This window comes from Hylobates moloch, unplaced genomic scaffold, assembly GCF_009828535.3.
Source record: "Hylobates moloch isolate HMO894 unplaced genomic scaffold, HMol_V3 SCAFFOLD_8, whole genome shotgun sequence".
Taxonomy (NCBI): domain Eukaryota; kingdom Metazoa; phylum Chordata; class Mammalia; order Primates; family Hylobatidae; genus Hylobates; species Hylobates moloch.
This window is the reverse complement of record NW_026652283.1, coordinates 92,587,539-92,608,451: the sequence shown is the minus strand read 5'-3', so window position 1 is coordinate 92,608,451 and position 20,913 is coordinate 92,587,539. Positions and strand designations below refer to the sequence as shown.

General features: G+C 43.7%; 1 protein-coding gene across 1 annotated transcript in view; it reads right to left on the bottom strand.

The window, feature by feature from the left end:
• Window positions 1-1,420: 1,420 nt before the first annotated feature.
• The window catches only part of DCLK3 (doublecortin like kinase 3), a 52,232-nt gene continuing 32,739 nt past the window's right edge, over window positions 1,421-20,913 (bottom strand). The window contains exons 3-5 of the mRNA XM_058442945.1: window positions 10,479-10,611; window positions 7,001-7,168; window positions 1,421-4,513 (exon numbers count right to left, since the gene is read on the bottom strand). Coding sequence (XP_058298928.1) covers window positions 4,320-4,513; window positions 7,001-7,168; window positions 10,479-10,611 — 495 coding nt within the window. The 3' untranslated portion in view covers window positions 1,421-4,319. The remainder of the gene's footprint in view (window positions 4,514-7,000; window positions 7,169-10,478; window positions 10,612-20,913) is intronic.

Below are 20,913 nucleotides of genomic sequence, written 5' to 3'. Positions count from 1 at the left end.
ACATCAGTGTCATGAGTTTTCAGGGGAAGAGAGAATCAGAAACTCCCCTGCCACCTGGAGCAGGTAAGAAATACAAAGCAGTTGCCTTATGACTGCTCAACTCAGGAGGAGCTGGAGCCAAGCCCTAGAAAGAACACAAGTCACTTGATGGTCACCCCTGGGGCTTCTCCACTGGAAGTGTCCCCCTTGGAAGGACAAACCATGACTCCTAAGCCACCTCCACATTCACCATCAACTCCCAACAAATCTATAGGTGACTGGCTTGCATGCGATGCCCCTGGCCCCACAGTACTGGCCACTGGTTTCAAACACAGCCTTCCAGGTCTCATGAAGTGGAAAGACTGGGGCTGGAGTTAAAGGAGCCTCTAGAAAAAGTACCTCTGTTGCAGAAAGGAGTCTTTTTAGTTTTGCTCATCCACAGGTATTTGGGATCTGGCCTTGCAGGATCAGACACAGAGCAGAGGCTGGGAACTGAAGGGATGGTGCCACTCTGCACTGCGGTGCTTATCTGGCAGCTGGCATTTTTTGTAAACCAAGTGATGATAGGCAAGTCAGGTTATTTTTCTGAGCCTCAGTCTCCCCATCTGTAAAGTAGGGCTGAGAATCATAGCCAGTGGTGCCATTGATCTGGGTGGAAATGAGATACACACTGGAATTCACTCCAAGAGCTATATATTAAGTGCTACACAATTGTCAAAGTTTTGAACACAGCTTTGTTGTAATAACAACACAGCTTCTGTGTTATTTCTCAATTATGTTCAAATGTTATCATCTGAGTAATAAAAAGCAAAACCATGTGGTAAACCGTGAGAGAAAAGAAGCTTTCATCACTCTTTATGGGAGGATAAATTAATTCAAAATCAAGTTGGCAATATCTGATCAAGTTGGAGATTTTCTATCTAAGAAAAGAAACTCTCCTACACATGCACAAGGGATGCATATAGGATGGAAGGTAAATACAGCATGTTTGTAAGAACAAAGAACTACTGAGAAACAGCCTAAATGTCCATTGGAAGAGAAACTAAGGAAGTTTAGTGGACAGATCCAAGCAACACTGAGGAAGTAAATCAATGGGGAGGGACTGATTCAGGAGTCTGAGAGTGAGGTATCAAGCGTGATGCCTGTGTTTTGAACTTGCTGAACAACACCATTCCCTGAGATAGGGAGAAATAGAGGAAGGACACGTTTGGAGGTGATAATTGTGCATTCTGCTGTAGAGGAACTTCTGATGGCTGTGCAGGGATATGTTCTGTAGGCAGTTGGAAAGGTGGGCCTAGAACTTAGAGAAGCCTTGGATGGAAACATAACTGGGGGCAGGGAAGGAGAAGCTCATCTGCAAATAGATAGTGAGTGTAAATGAAGTTGCCAGGTGAAATAGAGTGAAAATAGAGTCTAGGACTGAACTTTGAGGACATGCAACTATATTTTTAACAACTTTATTGAGGTATAATTGACACACAATAAACTGCACATAACAAAAGTGTACAATTTGGTATGTTTTGACATATATAACCCCATAAATCCATTATTACATTCAAGAACATGAACACATCCCTCATCCCCGAAGTTACCAAGTGTTCCCTTGCAATCCCTCTGTCCCTCCTCGCCCCATTTCCCTCTCCAGCAAACCCCTGATCACTTTCTGTCACTATAGATTCACTTGTATTTCCTGGAATAGTATGTAAATGAAATAATCAAAATGTAGTCTTTTTTTTTCTTCTTTCATTCAGCCTAATTCTTTGGCAGTCCATCCATGTCATTCATGTATGAATAGTTCATCCCTTTTTTGTGGCTGTTACTCATTGTGTGGATATGCGATCTGTTTATCCATGCACCAAATCATGCCCATTCAAGATGTTTCCACGTTGGGGCTACTACAAAAAAAGCACCTATAAATATTGTGAAGTCTTCATAGGACATATGCTTGAATTTCTCCTGGGTAAACATCTAGAAGTAGAATATCATATGGTAGGTACATGTTTAACTTTTAAAGGAACTACCAAACCATTCTCCAAAGGAGAAGTCCCATTTTATACTCCCAACAGCAATGTACGGGAAGTTCCAGTCACTCTGCATCCTCGCTAGTAGTTGGTATGGTCAGTCTTTTCATTTTAGCCATTTAATTTTAGCTATTCTAATGGGTGTATAGTGATATTTCATTGTGATTTTAATTTGCATTTCCCTAGCCACTAAGGATGGAACTACAGCTTTTAGCAACTGGAAGAAGACTGAATCTATACAGGAGATCCAAAGGTATAGGAGAATAAAAAACAGAAAAATGTGACATCATGGTAGTCAACAGGAGAAATTATTCAAAGAGAAAGTGGTCGATAGGGTCAAGTGATGCTAATTTGAGGATTGAAAATTCTCTTTTGGATTTAGTGAAATGAAGGTTACTGGTGTCTTTATCAAAAGATGTTCTAGTAGCAACTGAATCCAGCTTCCGGCCTCTTTCACATGTTCAGAATGAGTCCCATTACACTGCCTGCTGGGCAGCACCCTCTCCTCAGGGGTCTGAGTCCCTGCTCCACAGGGCCCCTTCTCCAAGCTTCTGAGGTTAAAGCACCAGCTGGTACTTCTTTGATGTGGTTTCAAGTTTCTAGCGGGTGTCAAGGGTTTGGTTTCCCGAGAAGCCAACTCTGAAATCCAGATTAGCGTCCAAAAGGCTTATTAGGGAGTGGTCTCAGGATCATTACCTCTGGAAGGGAAAGGAAAGAAGCAGGATTGGGCAAGGGAGAAGGTGGGCTGTGATGCAGTCTCAACCAACAGTTCAGCCAACCCCCATGAGCAGGTCCGTAGTTGGATGGCCCTTCAGTATTGTCCCTATTTGGGACAAAGGAGCTGAGCCGCCATACCCTACATGGACTAGTCATTTGATATGGCCTGCTTCAGGAGGGAGCTGAAAGGTGTCTCTTCCAGTGGAGGGTAATTCCTGTAGAGGGCTGAAAGCTGAGAGCCATCATCCAGCAGCACCCCAAGCAGCTTATTCCCTTCAGTCTTGAAGGACCTGAGTGGCATACTACAGTGTCCACTACAAGGAATTTCTCCTTCAATCTCTAGGTTCTAATAAGCCCAACTTCTTCCCTTAATTCTCCACCTAAGAACGGGAGCCACTTCCTGCAGTTACTATCTCTAAATTATACCAAAGCCTCCTTTGTGCTTCTTCCATTTTCCAAAACCTGATTAAGCAATTCCTTATGTTGAATTCTCTAGTACTGTTCCTGTTTTCCTAACACACCCCTCCCCCCAGATGGCTCCAAAACTGTTAGGGAAGGTCGATGTGAAAAAGCCACTCTCTTGACTGGATTTTGTGGCCTACTGACCAGGTCATTTATAATCTAGGAAGGTCATTTTGGGAAATATTAGGATATGTTTTGCTGTCAGCTCACACATACTCCCAGAGTCATCTGCAAAGACCGATATTTCAGCACGGAAATCTAGAATGTGTCCTGGGTGTATGCCCTGCAGGTAGGAATGTGCTTGAACTCTGAGCTCCTTCGAGCCCCAGTGTAAACCATTTACTGCATTTCTGAAATATTAATGTACTAAATGGCTACCTCGTGATCTGAAAATGTTAACACAGTCACAGCCTGAGTGCCTGACTTCACATATAAATGACTCAGGCTCAGGGATAATTGGGCTGAAAAGCAGTATAACAGTATTGCAGGGGCAAGAATGATTCAATGGTTTGGTTTTTTTGTTTCCATGTCTCAGACTGCACCAAAACTGATTTTTGGTAAGACTGAAACGCAAGAGACCAAGATTAGTACATCCTAAATAAACAGGTCTTGTCAATTAATCAAGTGTCCTTCACATCTATATGTAGTCATATCAGCTTCAGGAGATGTGCCTGAACTATAATTTATTCCCTGGCTGTCATCACCAGCACAAAGAAGTAATCAGAATACAGGCCCACTTCTGTTATTCAGAGCACATTTTATTAACACGGAAAGACCACAATGCACCTTATTAATCTCACAGGGGGAGTTTAGACCCTGGTAAGCACCACTCCTGTAGTACAGAATAAACTTGGTTACAAAGGGGAAGCAAAACACATCATTATTACCAAAATCCCTCACTGATGACAATGCTTATCCCCCAAAAATGTATTAAAGGCTTTAAATATACAAATCTAAAAATATGTTGTGACATTTAACATTGATTAATTTTTTTAATATGCTTTAAAATATACTGAGTGTGTCTCCCTCTGATTCACCAATTATGTGAAGAAGCCTCTTTCATTGTTTTTCTCTCAAACTTCTATCCTTTTCTCTGTCCTTGAGCAGAACTGGGGGCTGGACAGATTCCCAAGGCGGTGACTACGATACCTGCTCCGCAACCCTCTTGTGCTGGCTCCGAAAGTGACCCTCGCCTCTGGGGGACACCTGCTTCTGTCGTTTCACTGTATTGGTCTTGCCAGCCGTTTCAATCCAGGGGTGCTGAAGAACCTGATGAGCTGTGTAGCGCTTTTTGGGGTCTACCACCAGCAACCGGCTCACCAGATCTTTGGCAGCTGTTGGAATGAGAGAAGGGGAAAATGTGATGAATGCAGGTGGTTCTGAATTTTTCTTCCCCACACATGAAAGAAGAACACAAACATTCACGTCAGCACCATGGCTGGCTGAAAGCCTCCTTCATATTCTAGAGCAGCACAGTCCAATAGAAGACAGGAACATTCTCTATCTACACTATCCACCTGCGATTATTGAGCATTTGAAATCTGGCTTGTGAAACTGAGGAAGTGAATATTTATATTATTTACTTTGAGTTAATTTACATTTGCATTTAAATAGCCATGTGTGGCAGCAGAGAGGGGGGTTACCATGTTGGACAGCACAGCTCGAGAGGACGTCCCTTCATTTCTCTAGAATCGCAGGGCCAGGCCCACTCTTAACATCCCTGGCACTCAGGGCAAAGGAACAAATGGAGACCACATGCCATACATCTACATACTTTAAGGTTTCAGATCAAAACTAACACACTGTTAAATAAAATATGTTCAATCTTTCCAAGTCAATACATACGACTTCACATTGACAAAACTGAAAACCGTGTAAAGAAATCTAAAAAGTAAATAGTGCAAATTCAAAAATAATTTCATTTTCTGCCCAAGACCATGACTGATTTTAGAGAAATGAGGGCCCAACTGGTGGCCCCGGCAGCAGGCAGAAAGCAGAAGAGATTTACCCCTGGCTTGCCAGCTCTCCCAGCCTGGCTCATTGAGCCTGCTCTTCCAATCACTCAATAAATGCACAAGAAGAAAACATCCACTTTTTGTTGTTGTTGTTCTTTGCCTTTATTGAAGGCTGTCTCTTACTCAAGACCAGCTGCTCACCCACCAGTCACTGCTCCCCTACCCCGATGTCCAGCCACCTCCTGAGCACAGAAGGCCCAGATTCCTCCTACACCACCCAATTCAAGCTAGAAAAATTCTGCCCCAAAGAGCCCCAGCCCCATTGCTGCCGCATCACTCCCTCAGGGTCCTCAAATGACTCGGAGGCTGGAAGGGCAGATTTAAGTTGAGAATCCTCAGACTCTTGTGTACAAGTGTGGACAACCAGACAACCCAGCCAACACGTCCAAGCTCTGTCTACCCCCTCCACACAGCCACTCCTTGGCCACTTTATGGCATAGTGGGAAGAGGCTGGAAAGAGGTCTCACAAACCTTGGATGTAGGCTTGGGCCATTTGGACAGGGAATTCAGGGGTCCTAAGGAAGTAATCTAGAAGAGGGGACCTGGGCTCTGGGGGCACATCCCCTAGGCCCCATACTCTCCTCACTCTGTAGAGAAGGGTGTGACTAGAGCAGGGCCCAGGACAGGGGCCATCCATGCCCAAATCTAAGGAGTGCTGCATAGAACTCTCTCAAATGATTTTTAGTCCCTCAATTCCCAGTTGCCACTGCCTTGGCAGCTCAAGATTCTCATCTACTGTGACAACCACCCTCTCCCTACCTTATTTAAAGGGGGGAAAATGAAGATTTTCCTTTCCCTCATCCTCCAATCCCAGTGAGGAAATAGAGGCTAGGAATGGAGGCAGTTCAATAATTAAAATTCAACAGCATGTTTAGGGAAAATTGAAAAACAAAATGTTATCACTCCTATTCTACTTTATTTTTATTTTTATTTTGAACCAGGGTCTCTATCACCCAGGCTGGAGTGTGGTGGCACAATCATAGCTCACTGCAGCCTCAAACTCCTGGGCTTAAGTGATCCTCCTGCCTCAGCCTCCAGAGCAGCTCGGACCACCCCTGGCTAATTTGTTTTATTTTTTGTAGAGAAGGGGTATCGCCAGTAGCCCAGGCTGGTCTCAAACTCCTGGCCTCAAGCAATCCTCCCACCTGGACCTCCCAAAGTGCTAGGATTATAGGTATAAGCCACCACACCCAGCCTCCTACTCTACTTTTTAAGCTAAAGACTCAAAATCCCCAATTATCTAGTTCCCAGTTTTACAAGGACAGTGAGTAGCACAGACAAATCAGTAGAGACAAGGGGAAGGATTTCATTTGGAATCAAATGGAACAGAGGGCCAAAAGCAGGGAGGACTATGCACGCTCCAGGTCACTAAAAAATAACTGAGATCTTCATTGCAGAGCCCCTGTGCTTCAAGTGTGCTGCTATAGGACCCTTGATTATGCATGTGTAAAATAAGCATTTTCAGTCTGTTCCATTCACAAACACATCTGCATATAAGATGGCCTTTCTCTTTCCAAAGGAGAGTTACAATGTTTCTGATATTTTTCAGTTCTGAGGTTCTTGAATTGCCCTAAGGAAAAGTACTTGGTGACTGTAACTGGTGGTTAGGCTTTTTCACTAAATCTCAAAGCAAGCCATGTTTTCAGAGTGCTACACAAACCTACATGAAGCTACTGAGGAAGTCAAGTCTGAGACATGACATGTTGACAGTCCAACTCTGCGCCAGACACAGTGGTGGGTCCTCTACACATCTGACCTGAAAAACCCATCCCCTCCTCTGCTGTGTGAGGAAGGCCCAAATCTCACCATCAGAGATATTGTCCCAATAAGGGGGAAGGAACTCAAAGTGGCCCAGCTGGATGATGTTAAAGAGCTCGTCCTGGTCCCTCTCAGGGCTGCGGAATGGGGGAAAGCCACACAGCAGGATATAGAGGATCACGCCAGCAGCCCACATGTCCACCTCCAGTCCATAACCTGTGCAGACAGAGGCAGAGACACAAGCAAACCTGAGACCAGGCAGGGTCAAAGGTGATGAAATAAATGATGGAGTATTGTGGTTCTAAATAGATCTAAGTTATAGAGGATCCCAGCTCTCAGCAACCAAGAGCCATTTCCAAACACAGCTCCCTGCTAACTCCTATACATAAGGACTCTACACTATCGTTACTCAAAGTGTGGTCCATGGACCACCGCCACTTTGCAATGCCTTATTAATGGTCTGTAATAAAATGAGCACAGAAATTGAAAGCAAGTGTTTGGAAACTCTTACAGCAATTTAACAAGACTGTGACACTCAGTTGCATGACTGAAGGGCACATCTCGTTGAACAGCACATACATCAGGTGTTGTCAAACACATGTGGTGAGTCGCATGTGGCACGAGATGTGTTCTAGTCACATGCAGCAGGACCGTGAGTCCACACTGTACTGGAAATTTTAAAACTTGACCCTTCACTGGAGATGGTTAGAGAAGCCCCAGTCTACACTAGCAATCTCTGCTTCCTATATATCCATTGCCTTCTCTCTCACTTAAAAAATATCATTTACTGGCTTTTTAAATGATTTTTAAAAGACTGATGTTTACTAGCTGTATCCCCACATGTGCACACACTGGTACAGAACACACACACACACACATGCACACACCCATATAGAGACATGTATGCTTTTCTAAATAAAACTTTTATTTACTTTTCTAAATAAAATTAGGATCACATTTCACCTATACTCTATTTTATTTACTGAATATTATACAATGGCATTTCCAACATAAGAATTTCCTATGAAAAATATCAAAAATATTTTTTACAAACATGATTTCTAATAACTATTAGTATCCCCTTTACATAATAAATCCCTATGTTGTCATTTAAGTTTTTACTAATTTTTTTACAACTGTAAGGAATTTTCTGATGAGCATTTATTAAATATTTGTGCACGTCTGATTATATTCCTAAAACAACCTTTCAGCAATGAAATAGACAAAGCAATATACAGTAAAGGTTTTTGATACATATTACACATTGTCCTCCCAAAACTTATCACAGCAATATAGACATTTTCACACACTTTCTAACTTTTTACAGTTAGAAAAAGAAAACACTTGACTACTGTAATTTAGAAGTTAGATATTCATGATTAAGCCCCAGAGTCAGTTTGTCAAAACACAAATCAGCAGGAAAATATTAAGAGAATAAGTCACTAACGAGGGATTGATTTTCCTGGACTTCATCAATCCCAGAAATGTCCCTTGGCCTCTGTGACAATGCACTTTCCAGATCCTCTCTGGGCTGCTCAGCCTTTTCTCTGCTGACCCCTCCTTCCTTCTCTCATCCCTGAGCTCTTGGCCTCCTCAAGAATCTGTCCTTGGCTCTCATTCCTGGCATCACCAAGGAGCCCATTATCAACCATCTCTGTGTTGAGGAGTCTCAGAGCCACATGTTCAGCTCACAGCTTCACCTCCTTGCCGAGTGGACAACTCCATTATCCATCCTGATATCGCTACAAAGTCAGTGTATTCAAAACTAAACTCACCCCATCCCCCTATCTCCCAAAAGAGCTATCCTTTCCAACACCCTGTTTTTGTTGGTGCTACCATCAATATGTGGTTTTCCCAAGAGTTCGTGTTGCCTATTTGCTTTCTTTTCTTCTCTTATCCAGTTCATCAATGCCACACCAAGTCTAAACATCTCTATCCAGTCTTCCCATTTGTGGAGAATTTAAGCTCAACCTACCCAACTGATATAGTTTGGATATTTGTCCCCTCCAAATCTCATGTTGAAATGTGATTCCCAATGTTGGAGGTGGGGCCTGGCGGGAAGTGATTAGATCATGGGAGTGGATCCTTCATGAATGGTTTAGTACCATCCCCTTGGTGACAAGTGAGTTCTCACTCAGGTAGTTCACTTAGGATCTGGTTGTTTAAAAGTCTGGGACCTCCTCCCTCTGTCTCTCTTGCTCCCAGGCCCACCATGTAACATGCCGGTTCCCTGTCACCTTCCACCATGAGTGTAAGCTTCTTAAGCAATTACCAGAAGCAGAGAAGATGGCTGGCACCATGCTTGTACAGCCTGCAGAACCATGAACCAACTAAACCTCTTTTCTTTATAAATTACCCAGCCTTCGTTATTTCTATAGCAACAGAAAAACCTGACTAATACACCAACCAATTGTGTTTCTCTGGTCCATTAAGGCTAGTCTTCTCCATGTCTCTAACATCTGACCTCATGCATGTTGTCATCTCCTCATCTTTTTTTTTTTTTTTTTTTTTTTGAGATGAAGTTTCACTCTTGTTGTGCAGGCTGGAGTGCAATGGTGCGATCTTGGCTCACTGCAACCTCCGCCTCCCGGGTTCAAGCAATTCTCCTGCCTCAGCCTCCTGAGTAGCTTGGATTACAGGCATGTGCCACCACACCCAGCTAATTTTTTTGTAGTTTAGTACAGACAGGGTTTCACCGTGTTGGCCAGGATGGTTTCGAACTCCTGACCTCAGGTGATCCACTCACCTCAGCCTCCCAAAGAGCTGGGATTACAGGCATGAGCCACCATGCCTGGCCATCTCCTCATCTTAATTGTCCTGATGCTTCTGCTGCTGGGAAACTATCCGTCCATCCCCTCTCCCTGTCACCAACCCTGTAACCCGATGAGAGTCTTCCCATCTTACCAAGGGTGGGTAAATTGATTTCCCCTGGAGTGCCACAGTAGTCAAATAGTCATTCATATATTTAGAGCCATATCATAACAATTATTTCCTTTTTAAATGTTTTAGAAAGTTTGTCACTAAAACAGCTCATTGGATCCTTGCACAATATACAAGTAGGTAATAAATATTCATAGAGTTCATGGAGGAAAATGCGATCCCCTTTTCCTTTAAATGCAAGGTTGGTGAAGAAATTTTTAAACCAAGTGCCATAAGGACTGCTTCAATTCTCTCCTATTAGAGATAGCCTTGGGTCAGTAGCCCAAATGGCCTTGCTTGCTTGAGTTCCCCACCCAATTCTCCATCATCTTTCATCTCACTGTCCTGCCTAAACACACTAAACACACACACACACATGCACACACACTGATCCACTGACTGTAACAAGAGCAGCCCTGTTGAGGAGAAAGCTCTCATGCTTTGGTCAAGCCCACTTCAAATATTTTCATTGAAGTTCAAATCCAAGCTTAAGTATCAATTCTCTGAGATTTATTCCATATTGAAAACTACTAAATATTACAAATGAAACATGTTAGTAAGGTTAGTAAGGGAACTAGAGTCCCACAGATCGACGTGTAACACTTACCTTTCTCAGAAAGAATTTCGGGAGCTACGTAAGTTGGGGTCCCACACACAGTAAATATAGGTCTCACCACATGCTTTGCAAGTCCAAAATCAGCCAATTTCAAAGTAGTAGATTTGTCCTCATTTCGCTGAACCTGTAAGAAACCAAAATCCCCAAACCACCAAAATTGTGATTAGAACAAAGAAGGGATACTAATGAAACAACAGGCATGCAAGGTCAAGAAAAGCAAAAGATAAACCTATATGAGATTACAGCTTAGCCCATCACTGACAAAGCTAACTTGACCTCAATGACAAGGGCTCACATTTTCAACTAAAGAACCAATGAGTTAGGTTTACTATGCTGTCCAATATGGCAGCACCATATTGTCACAAGTAGCTATTTAAATTTATTAAGTAAAGATAAATTTAAAATTTAGCTTCTCAGCTGCATTAGGCACATTTCAAGTGCTCAAAAGTCACTTGTGGCTTGTGGCTACTATATTGGGAAACACAGATAGACACACTTCCATGTTGCAGGAAGGGCTATTAGACAGCATTGACTTAGAAAACGGATCAAGGATACTTTGAGCACAGACTAGCTTTCATGAGCATTAGAAAATGCCTCTGGGCAATGCAAAGGCTGGGCAGAGGGAAAAAAGAAAGGAAAAAGACTGGGAATTAAAATGAAGAAGTACGGGTGGGGCAAGGGTGAGTGGGAGATGGGGATGGTTAATTGGTACAAAAAGAATAGTTAGAAAGAATGAATATGACCTATTATTTGATAGAAAAACAGGGTGACTATAGTCAATGATAATTCAATTGTACATTTTAAAATAACTAAAAGGGTATAATTGGATTGTTTGTATTAGGTTGGTGCAAAAGTAATCGCACGAGGATAAATGCTTGAGGGGATGGATACCCCATTCTCTATGATGTAATGATTACGCATTGCATGCCTGTATCAAAACATCTCATGTACCCCAAAAATATATGCACCTAGTATGTACCCTGATATGGTTTGGCTGTGTCCCTACCCAAATCTCATCTTGAATTGTAACTCCCACAATTCCCACATGTTGTGAGGGGAACCTGGTGTGCAGTAATTGACTCATGGGAGTGGGTCTTTCCCATGCTGTTCTCATGACAGTGAATCAATCTCACGAGATCTGACAGTTTTAAAATGGGAGTTTGCCTGCACAAGCTCTCTCTTTGCCTGATGCCATCCAGGTAAGATGTGACTTGCTCCTCCTTGCCTTCCACCATGATTGTGGGAAGGCCTCCCCAGCCATGTGGAACCATAAGTCCATTAAACTTCTTTTTCTTCCTGGTCTCAGGTATGTCTTTATCAGCAGCAGTAAACTGGTACCAGTAGAGTCGGGCACTGCTGAAAAGATACCCAAAAATGTGGAAGTGACTTTGGAACTGGGTAACAGGCAGAGATTGGAACAGTTTGGAGGGCTCAGAAGAAGACAGAAAAATGTGGGAAAGTTTGTAACTTCCTAGAGACTTGTTGAATGGCTTTGCGCAAAATGCTGATAGTGATATGGACAATAAAGTCCAGACTGAGTTGGTCTCAGATGGAAATGAGGAACTTGTTGGGAACTGGAGCAAAGGTGACTCTTGTTACATTTTAGCAAAGAGACTGGTGGCATTTTGCCCCTGCCCTAGAGATTTATGGAACTTTGAACTTGAGAGACATGATTTAGGATATCTGGTGGAAGAAATTTCTAAGCAGTAAACCATTCAAGAGGTGACTTGGGTGCTGTTAAAGGCATTCAGTTTTATAAGGGAAACAGAGCATAAAAGTTTGGAAAATTTGCAGCCTGACAATGCAATAGAAAACAAAATCCCATTTTCCGAGGATAAATTAAAGCCAGCTGCAGAAATTTGCCTAAGTAATGAGGACCCAAATGTTAATCCCCAAGACAATGGGGAAAATGTCTCCAGGGCATGTCAGAGGTCTTCATGGCACCCCATCCTATCACAGACATAGAGACCTACAAGGAAAAAGTGGTTTTGTGGGCTGGGCCCAGGATCCCCATGCTGTCTGCAGCCTAGGGACTTGGTACCCTGCATCCCAGCTGCTCCAGCCATGGCTGAAAGGGGCAAATATAGAGCTCGAGTTGTGGCTTCAGAGGATGCAAGCCTTGGTCGATTCCACGTGGTGGTGAGCCTGCCAGTGCACAGAAGTCAAGAATTGGGGTTTTGGAACCTCCGCCAGATTTCAGAGGATGTATGGAAATGCCTGGATGTCCAGGCAAAAGTTTGCTGCTGGGGCGGGGTTTTCATGGAGACTCTCTGCTAGGGCAGTGCAGAAGGGAAATGTGGGGTCGGATCCCCCAAACAGAGTCCCTACTGGGGCACTACCTAATGGAGCTGTGAGAAGAGGGCCACTGTCCTCCAGCTCTCAGAATGGTAGGACAATGACAACTTGTACCGTGCACCTGGAAAAGCCACAGACTTTCAATGCCAGCTTGTGAAAGAAGCCAGGAGAGAGGCTGTACCCTGCAAAACCACAGGAGCGGAGCTGCCCAAGACGATGGGAACTCACCTCTTGCATTAGCATGTCCTGGATGTGAGACCCGGAGTCAAAAGAGATCATTTTGGAGCTTTAATATTTGACTGCCCCACTAGATTTCAGACTTTCATGGGGCCTGCGGCCCCTTTGTTTTGGCCAATTTCTCCCAGTTGAAATGGCTGTATTTACCCAATACCTGTATCCCGACTGTATCTGGGAAGTAACTAACTTGCTTTTGATTCTACAGGCTCATAGGTGGAAGGGACTTTACTTGTCTTGGATGAGACTTTGGAGTGTGGACTCTTAAGTTAATGCTGAAATGAGTTAAGACTTTGGGGACATGATTGGTTTTGAAATGTGAGGACATGAGATTTGGGAGGGGCCAGGGTGGAATGATATGGTTTGGCTGTGTCCCCACCCAAATCTCATCTTGAATTGTAACTCCCACAATTCCCACATGTTGTGGAAGGAACCCAGTAGAAGGTAATTGAAACACGGGAGCGGGTCTTTCCTGTGCTGTTCTCATGATAGTGAATCAGTCTCACAAGATCTGCAGTTTCAAAAGTGGGAGTTTGCCTGCACAAGCTATTTGCCTGCTGCCATCCATGTAAGATGTGACTTGCTCCTCCTTGCCTTCCACCATGATTGTGGGAAGGCCTCCCCAGCCATGTGGAACCATAAGTCCGTTAAATCTTTTTCTTCCCAGTCACAGGTATCTCTTTATCAGCAGCATAAAAACGGACTAATACATACCCACAAAAATTTAAAATTATGAAAAATGAAGAAGTAAACTAATAAACAGGAGAGAGATGTTAAATACAGGCCCTCATTGGGAGGGGTGGGGGATTAAGAATCAAACAGGCCAGGAGTCTTTGAACAATTCCAACTCCAAGACTTGCAGCTGGATGGTCTTGGACAAATTTCTTTACTCATCTGAGCCTCTGTTTTCTCATTTAAAAAAAAGGGGGGGGTGGGGGGAGGGGGGAGGGATAGCATTAGGAGATATACCTAATGCTAAATGACGAGTTAATGAGTGCAGCACACCAACATGGCACATGTATACATATGTAACAAACCTGCACATTGTGCACATGTACCCTAAAACTTAAAGTATAATAATAATAAAATTTTTTTAAAAATGGGCCGGGCACAATGGCTCATGCCTGTAATCTCAGCGCTTTGGGAGGCCGAGACGGGCGGATCACAAGGTCAGGAGATCAAGACCATCCTGGCTAACACAGTGAAACCCTGTCTCTACTAAAAATACAAAAAATTAGCCAGCCTGGTGGCGGGCACCTGTAGTCCCAGCTACTCCAAAGGCTGAGGCAGGAGAATAGCGTGAACCCGGGAGGCAGAGCTTGCAGTGAGCTGAGATTGCGCCACTGCACTCCAGCCTGGGTGACAGAGTGAGACTCCGTCTCAAAAAAAAAAAAAAAAAATGGGGGTGGGGCAGGTGCAGTGGCTTACACCTGTAATCCCAGCTCTTTGGGAGGCCAAGGTGGAAGGATCACTTGAGGTCAGGAGTTCAAGACCAGCCTGGGAAACACGAGGAGACCCCATCTCTACAAATAGCAAAAATATTAGCCAGGCATGATGGTGCATGCCTGTGGTCCCAGCTACTCAGGAGGCTGAGGTAGGAGGATCACTTGAGCCTGAGAAGTCGAGGCTGCAGTGTGCCATGATTGCACCACTGCACTCCAGCCTGAGCAACAGAGTAAGACCCTGTCTCAAAATAAAAGAGGGGAGAATGGGAGTGACAGTTTCCAGCAAATAGGCTTATGTCACAAGTTTCATTCAATGTCTGTAATCTGCCTAGCAAAGTATTAGCTCTAGAATGACCAAAAGGCCCAGTTTGCCTTGGACCTCCACCAGGTTTTAGAAAAGGGTAGAATTGGTCAATTTTTAAAATAGAGAAAAGGCACACTCACCTTCACTCTGAATGAATACAGAATCTCAAATGCTCCCTCCTTTTTCCCATTCAAAACTTATCCCACCTGTCTCACTCCTTCAAACAAGTCCAGGTGACTGGCTTTCTCATCTCTGGTAAACCAATTCCCATTGCCAAGTTAGTATGTCCTGTCCTCCTTCCCCAACAAGGGATTTGATACAAGATTATGACCGTTGGGAAAAGTTGGATCTTAACCTAAAAGAAACTAATTGCAAGAGGTAAGCGTGGCAAGTATTTAGGTCACTATGCTAGAAAAAATAAAACTAAATTTCACAAGAAAAACCAAACCATGAGGGCGCAAACCCAGCATATCTTGTAATAAGTAAAAGATGCATCGGTGCCGCCTGCCATTAAATAAGTTTTCCAGTTTCAGGGAAGGTTAAATAATCAGACACAACTCAATACTCCAGCCTCCTTCCAAACTAGCTTGTAACCGCACACGTAAGGTCCAAGGGTAACTGCCCTGTTTCTCATGGTAGAAGCTGATTGCTCAGACCAAAGGTGAACTAAGCAGTTAATTAGACCACTGTGTGAAAACTTACTAGAATAAATTTGGGCAATCTTATCCAAGCAGGAGACTCATTAGTGCCACCACAGCTGTAGGAGAAATTATCAACTTGTCTGCAGGCATACACCCTCACATCTCTCCTGGAACTGGGGCAAAGGCTCTCAATGCTCCTACCAGTGCCAGGACAGGAGGGCAGTAGAGGAACTCTGCCTCTCCCTGGGACCCATCACAGCCATAGGCAACACCTAGAATGGCAAGGTGGAGCCGTCTCTCCAAACCACAATAAATTCTCCACAGTTGCTTTGGTTTCTGCCAGTGAGCTTATATCTCCATAAGCAGCATGTGTCTTAATTACTGAGCCCCAGTCACCACCAGACAATCTAATCAATGTCTCCATAATTAACCTCACCAAATGGAAAGTCATAAATTTAGAACTAAAATGAAATTCCGCTCGGTCTGCATATAGAAACTGACGTAGCCCAAAAGGAGACAACAGGGTAATTACCAGAATAATTTACGAAAACCTTGTTCGGAAGGGAAAGAAAACAAAATAATGTGATACCCAGAATGACCAGATGGATCATATACATTAATCATAGTTCCTGGGTGATTGCTGGAAAAATATGTCTCTCACAGATATTTATAAATTAGCAGCATAAAAGCATTTGGCTAACTGGCCAGGCACGGTGGCTCATATAATCCCAGTACTTTGGGAGGCTTAGGCATGTGGATCACTTGAGGTCAGGAGTTTGAGACCAGCCCGGCCAACATGGTGAAACCCCATCTCTACTAAAAATACAAAAAAAAAAAAAATTAGCTGGGCATGGTGGCGGGCCCCTGTAATCCCAGCTACTCAGGAGGCTGAGGCAGGAGAATCACTTGAACCCCGGAGATGGAGGTTGCAGTGAGCTGAGGTTCGAGCCACTGCACTCCAGCCTGGGTGAAAGGATGAAGCTCCATCTTAAAATAATTAGTCTTAAAAATAAACAAAGCATTTGGCTGACTTAGTACACCAAAGTAAGAAGTGTGTTCCTATTGTGAAATAAGTGAAACATTACCTTCCTCATGGAAGCCCCCAATTCCAAAACCTGGCTCCACTGAGCTTGTAGCAGATTAAATGTTTTGGAAACTCACACTTTACTTTGAAAATTTATTACGTTAACTATCCAGAGACTGAAGGATACATTTTCAAAATGCCAAATTTGTTTTTAGAGTATGATATGGACCTATGTGAGATATATTATGCCTCTTCTAGTTTCTTCATGCTATAGCTTTTCTCTTTCAATCTCAGGATCATCCCCTGAGCATCAACAATTGCATAAGCAGAACTTGGTGGCAGGGCGGCAGTTAAGATCAGTGGTGCCACTTGTCTCTTCCAGAAAGTGGCCCCAGATGGCCGGCCTGATGTTTTTAATTCTTCTGTCTCCAGCTTCTGCTGTCAAGAGTTATTTAATATTCTTCAGTGTTGTCATTTATTTCCTCTACCTAAGCAGCTTAATTACATTTAAGGTCGCACACTGTCTGCAAGTTTTTTGGCTTATTTTTGCAAAAAGCACCTCACATATTTGGCTTCAGAATATTTCCTATCTTAAACCTTGAAATTAAATGAGTGATGTTGTCCTAGAATAATTCTTCTTCACAGAATCTGTGGGACATCTGATACCATCAAACCCAAACCTCCACCCAAACGAAAAACGTGTCTCAAACATCCTCCCACTAGACTATCGTTCATGTCTGAATGAAATCTCAAAATGGAAAAGACTCCACAACTCTATGCTGTAGTCCATCCCATTTATGGCAAGCTTAGCTTGTGAGGAGATTCACCCCTATGTTGATTCAGAATTCCTTTCCCACTCCTGTTTTCTAAATCTGCCCTCTCCAGTGAGGCTGAATAAGAACGCATCCCTCCAAAGATGGGAAGCAAGTACCATGATCCCCAGCTCGCCTCTGGCTTCTCCAAGCTAGTATCTGTGATGATTAATTTTAGATGACAACTTGACAGGATTAAGGAATACCTAGTACTGATGAAGTATCATTGGTGGGGGGCGGGGGGACAGTGTCTGTTAGGTATTTCCAGAGGAGACTGGTGTGTGAATCCAGGTGGACCAAGTGCAGAAGATCTGCCCTCAATATGAATGAGCAGCATCTAGCCAGCTGGGGGCTTGGATAGAACAAAAGTAGGGAAAAGGCAATTGGTGTCTCTCTGTCTCTCTCTCTCTGCACCCCCTCCTCCCCCTCCTCCTGGGACATCAGAACTGCAGGCTCTCTAGCCTTTGGGATCCAAGACTTATACCAGTAACCCCTGGGTTCTCAGGCCTTCAGACTTGGGCTGAGCCATGCTACTGGTATCCCAGGGTCTCCAGCTTGTGGACAGCCAGTCATGGGACTTCTCAGTCTCCATAATTATGTGAGCCAAGTCCCCTAATAAATCCCCTCTCATACATCTCTATAAACATATAACCTATTGGTTCTGTCTCTCTAGAGAACTCTGGCTAATACAATAACCAAGGATGCTCTGGTGAATCCTTATAGGACCTGGTCTCCTGGTCACCCTCCCTCACTCATCCCTATTCCAAGTGCAGCCCCTGGACCCTGGACCAGCACCATCAGCATCTCCTGTGAGCTTGTTACAGCTCTCAGCTGCCCCAGAGCCCCTGAACCAGAATCTGCATTTCCTCGCAACCTCAGAGAGGTCTGTGTGCACAGTAAAGTTCTGGATGGCCCCCATGTCATTGATGCCTTTCTTAACCAAGAATGCCCAGCACCAAACACCACACACCAGATGTGATTTGATCAGAACGGAGGACCTCAGGACTCTCGGCTGACCAGGCACTGGGTGGTCATCAAGACAGCCAAAGACCCCATCAAATGACCCACTTCAGTGTCCCTGCCTGAGAAAACCTTTCAGGGTTTTCCCGGGTTGTGTGGTGGGGGGGGAGGGTACTAAAGCCCCCTTTACACACATCTCACTTTGCCCTCACCCCACATCTCCCTGTATCTCTTTTGCAGCCTAGCTAAACTTGCTGCTCTGGGCCATGTTCCTGCTGGGGCTTATTTTCGGTTGTTCCCTAACTGAAAGGGTGTAAGAGGTTACTTTACGTGGCACTGTAATGACTGTTATCTGTCTACATCTATCATCCTTTTCCAGCCACATCAAAGTGTCATGCTTGGAATTCAAGTGATCTACATTATTTACATAGGCATTCAGATAGCATCTGGATAATCTCAAAGCTTCAAGAAGAATCTTTATTTTTCTGAACAATTAACTCTGCTCTCTCCTTCACTGGTATCTCAATTTAAATGTGATCTTGCAATTCTCATCTCTGAACAGAAGATGGAAGCAGAGTACAGACCAAACAACAAGTGGCTCCCTTAAGGATTAAGACAGGGATAAAGTTTATTTATTTTTGCCACATTCTTACTTGATCCTTCATGGTTTCTCGTACTTTTTCCCTCCAAGGTCCATTTTCAACTAGCTGTGAAGAATGAAATGATCTTAGAAACCAATTCACGTTAAAATGCCAGTACCTAAAATCCGTTTATATTTCAACGACAGCAAAATGTACTATAACACAGGCCAGGTGCAGTGGCCTCAGGCCTGTAATTCCAGCACTTTGGGAGGCCAAGGCAGGTGGATCACTTGAGTCCAGAGGTTTGAAGTGAGCCTACACAACATGGCAAAACCTCATCTCTACAAAAAATACCAAAATATTAGCCAGGTATGGTGGCTCATACCTGTGGTCCCAGCTACTTGGGAGGCTAAGGTGGGAGGAGTCTGGAAGGCGGAGGTTGCAGTGAACTGAGATCACACTACTGCACCCCAGCCTAGGTGACAGAGTGAGACTGTCTCAAAATATATGTACATATACCATATATACACACACACACACACACACACACACACAAACACATAAACATACCATAATACAAAAGTACGACTGAAAAAAAAATCAGTGAGGACAAAGTCTTCCCTGGGACTTGTCACATGGCATGCTCACAAAATGCTTTTGGTGTCTGTTTATTGCATCTGCTTATTTCTACTTAATTAAAATCTCATATTCATTCAACAAATATTTACACACCTACCATCTACCAGGCAGTGTTTGCAATATTAAGAATAAAGTAGTGAATGAAACAAAGTTCTTTTTCTTATGAAGCCTCCTTTCTATTAATGAACAATATTCAAATAAATATGTAATGTCAGGCAGTGATAAGCGTTATGAAAAAGTAAAAGTGGGATAAGGACTGCGTTGTCTAGCACAGTATCCACTAAGTACACATGGCTATTGATTTTTACATGAAACTTAAAATGCAGTTCCTTAGACAGGAGGAACTGCCCATGTGGCTAGAGGCTACCACATTGGGCTGTGCAGATACAGGAAATCTGTATCTCCATCATCACAGAAAATTCTACTGGCAGTGCTGGCACAGACAGTGGCAGGGTTTTGTTTTGTTTTGTTTTGTTTTTAATAAGGTGGTTAAGGAAGGACTCACTGAGGAAGTAACATCTGAAAGAAGGTAGGGGTGAGCCATATTAAGATGCGAGGAGCAAGTTTTTGGGTAGAAGAAACAGCAAATGCAAAGGCTGGGGGCATGCATGGTTTGATGTAGCAAGCAGGGGCAGGAGCAGGGCAAGTGAGGAGCTGAGTGGCTGGAGAGTGGCTTTGAGAGGAAGACGGAGTCCACATCATATAAGACCTTCCAGGTCGTGGAAATGACCTTGGCTTTTATTCTGAATGTGAATGTGAAGGGAATCTAACGGCAGCTCTAAGCAAAGAAGTCACTGTAATGCACTGTCTTTTTAACCCCGTGTCTGGTCACAGGTGGCCAGCCCAGCTGATGAAGGAATGGACTTTGGACTGTAGGTGTTTCCTGAACTTGATAGCCTCATATTTCACAGTACACTTTACTTCACCACCTAGTCATCCAATCAGATGATCATCTCAAATTCAACATGCTGGAAACTGATTTCACCTCGACCCTGCTTCTCTCCCACAGTTCCCGAACACAGAGAATGGCTCCATCATCACATAAAGATGCTGTCATATCTCTCAACTTAAAAAAAACACAACCCTATTTTCTCTGCATCCCTCTTTAGCTACTGTCCATTTCTATGATCTCCTTCGTGCGTGCACACAAACACACACACACGCACCCTTGAAAGATGTGTCTATACACACTGTCTACAGTATTCCACCTTCCATTCTATCCTAGCTCAGTCAGACTCTCATCCCCATAACTACACAGAAACCACCCTCCTCCATTAGAAGGATGGGGCCATGACTGATCCAGTTTCAGGTCATAAACATCTGTTACCCTTGAGTCTTCTCTTTCCTCATCCACCGCATTCAATCCACTCACAAGTCTTGTCTTTACCCTTAGGATGACCACTTCTCATCATCTTTACTGCAGTCCCCAAGACCAAGCCACCATCATCTCTTGCTGGGACCATGGCTGCGGACTCCTCACTCCTTCTTTTC